The sequence below is a fragment of the Sphaeramia orbicularis genome, chromosome 5, assembly GCF_902148855.1.
Source record: "Sphaeramia orbicularis chromosome 5, fSphaOr1.1, whole genome shotgun sequence".
Taxonomy (NCBI): Eukaryota; Metazoa; Chordata; class Actinopteri; order Kurtiformes; family Apogonidae; genus Sphaeramia; species Sphaeramia orbicularis.
The window spans coordinates 44,614,994-44,616,867 of NC_043961.1; the positions used below are offsets into that span (position 1 = coordinate 44,614,994).

Below are 1,874 nucleotides of genomic sequence, written 5' to 3' on the forward strand. Positions count from 1 at the left end.
ACGCATCCTGCTGCAATAATGATGATGACTGCCAGATAGAGCTGAAATGATTAATCAATCAACTGGAATCCATTAAAAAATATATTCAATCCAAAAATTCCCTTAACTGAGCTCTACTGCTATATCATACATGCATAAAATGTGTTTCTCCTGAAAGAAAAAACTAAAAACAAGTCAGAATCAAAGCTAAAGCATTATTTTTAAAAAAAATATAAACTACTAATGTATTTGCAAAAATGAACCGAAATTTAAATTGTATCTAAAAACAAACTGAAAAGGAAACAACTATTAAACATTTCAGAACCAGAATATCATTACTTTTATCTAATAAATATATAAGGTGTACAGCCGAATGATGAATCAGTTAATCGACTAAAACTGATTGAAAAATTATTCGATTCCGATTTTCCTGAATCAAAGCCTTGTTTCCTTAATTTCGCTGTTGCTAAACATTGGTTCCACTGTTGTGTTTCACATGGATGCTTACACACATGATGCCAGGATCAACACAAACAATATGAAGCATAGCCCAGAGGAGACGAGGACATAAAGGCAGCATGTTCACTTGTCTTCACTGGAACAATCACTACTCCTTTAAGCTTTCACACAAACATTACAGATACTTTGGTTTTACTTTTTTAAGTTGTATGTTAGTTCCATCTTGAGTTGTTAGTAAATTGTTGAAGACTGCAGTGCATATTGGTAGATGTCATTTGACTTGTTTGTTGTTGTTTATGTCTATAGATATTTTTATATATAATTTTACCCTGTTGTTATTGTTGTTATGTCTATATAGATATTTTTTATATATCCTTTTACTTTTATACTTTTTGTGGCTGTTGTTTCACCCAGTACTGGAATAAAGGACATGTTTTTTGTAAATTTTTCAGTCCTGTCTGTTCCACAGGTGACTAATTTTTTTTATTTTTGTGTTAGAGCATTTAATTAATTGGTTGTGATTGGGGTGTGAAAGGGATTTTAAGCAATATAGTAAAAATGCTCCAGGAAAACATCTCGCACCCCACCTTTAACTCTGATATATATTCAGATGTAGCAGTAGGACACCTGCTACTGAAAAAAACCATTGAACAAAATAAGCAACCAAATCAACAAAATACACAAAATAATCCCCTGTCCTGAATCTAGTGGTAGATCAGTGTCTCAAGTCTTTGATTCATTTTACTTGAAAACAAGCAGAAATTAATTTCTTTTGGCAGATTAAAAAAATGGTTAAAATGCATGATACATTTACATTTAAACACAGGTTTAAAGTTTGTAAACCTGACTAACTGCTTCAACTCACACATTTTCATCAAAATCGGACAAGACATGAAAATCCTGTGCCATTAGATTTAATATTATAACATAACAGGACATACTGAGAGATTCATGGAAACAACAGACAAACTGCTCAAATCATATCTATAATATGTTTAGTACTAGGAGTGTTTTAATGTCTTACTAATCTCACCATTTTCCTTCGGGAGGCTGTGTTGTCTCTGTGGTGGTTTCAGGTATGTTGGACGGGAACAGTTTGGCGTAACGGTTCTTCCAGGCCAAACGGGTCAACATCTCCTTCTGGATCTGCTCTCTGTAGCAGTTCTGGCTTTGGGTTGTTAACAGGGAAGGCATCTCCTAACAGAGACCTTCATTCATTATCGTCAACGTTATGAGACTCAGTGAAAGTAGTCACTCAAATTATGCATCAAAGAAAATGAGCCAAAGACAGCACTTTATTGAATGGAAACAGTCAAGGAAAACTTAATCAGGACCATTATTAACAAAGGCAACTGTTAGGTTAGAGACATAAGAACTGGTGAGTTAAATAGATAAACTATTCTGATAATTTAAGTCAGTGTTCAGCCATGTGTATT

At 33.6% G+C, this 1,874-nt stretch overlaps 1 protein-coding gene across 1 annotated transcript in view; it reads right to left on the reverse strand.

Annotated features, from left to right (window-relative positions):
* The window catches only part of LOC115419935 (protein ATP6V1FNB), a 4,399-nt gene extending 2,767 nt beyond the window's left edge, over window positions 1-1,632 (reverse strand). The window contains exon 1 of the mRNA XM_030135007.1: window positions 1,472-1,632. Coding sequence (XP_029990867.1) covers window positions 1,472-1,632 — 161 coding nt within the window. The remainder of the gene's footprint in view (window positions 1-1,471) is intronic.
* Between the last annotated feature and the right edge of the window lie 242 nt (window positions 1,633-1,874).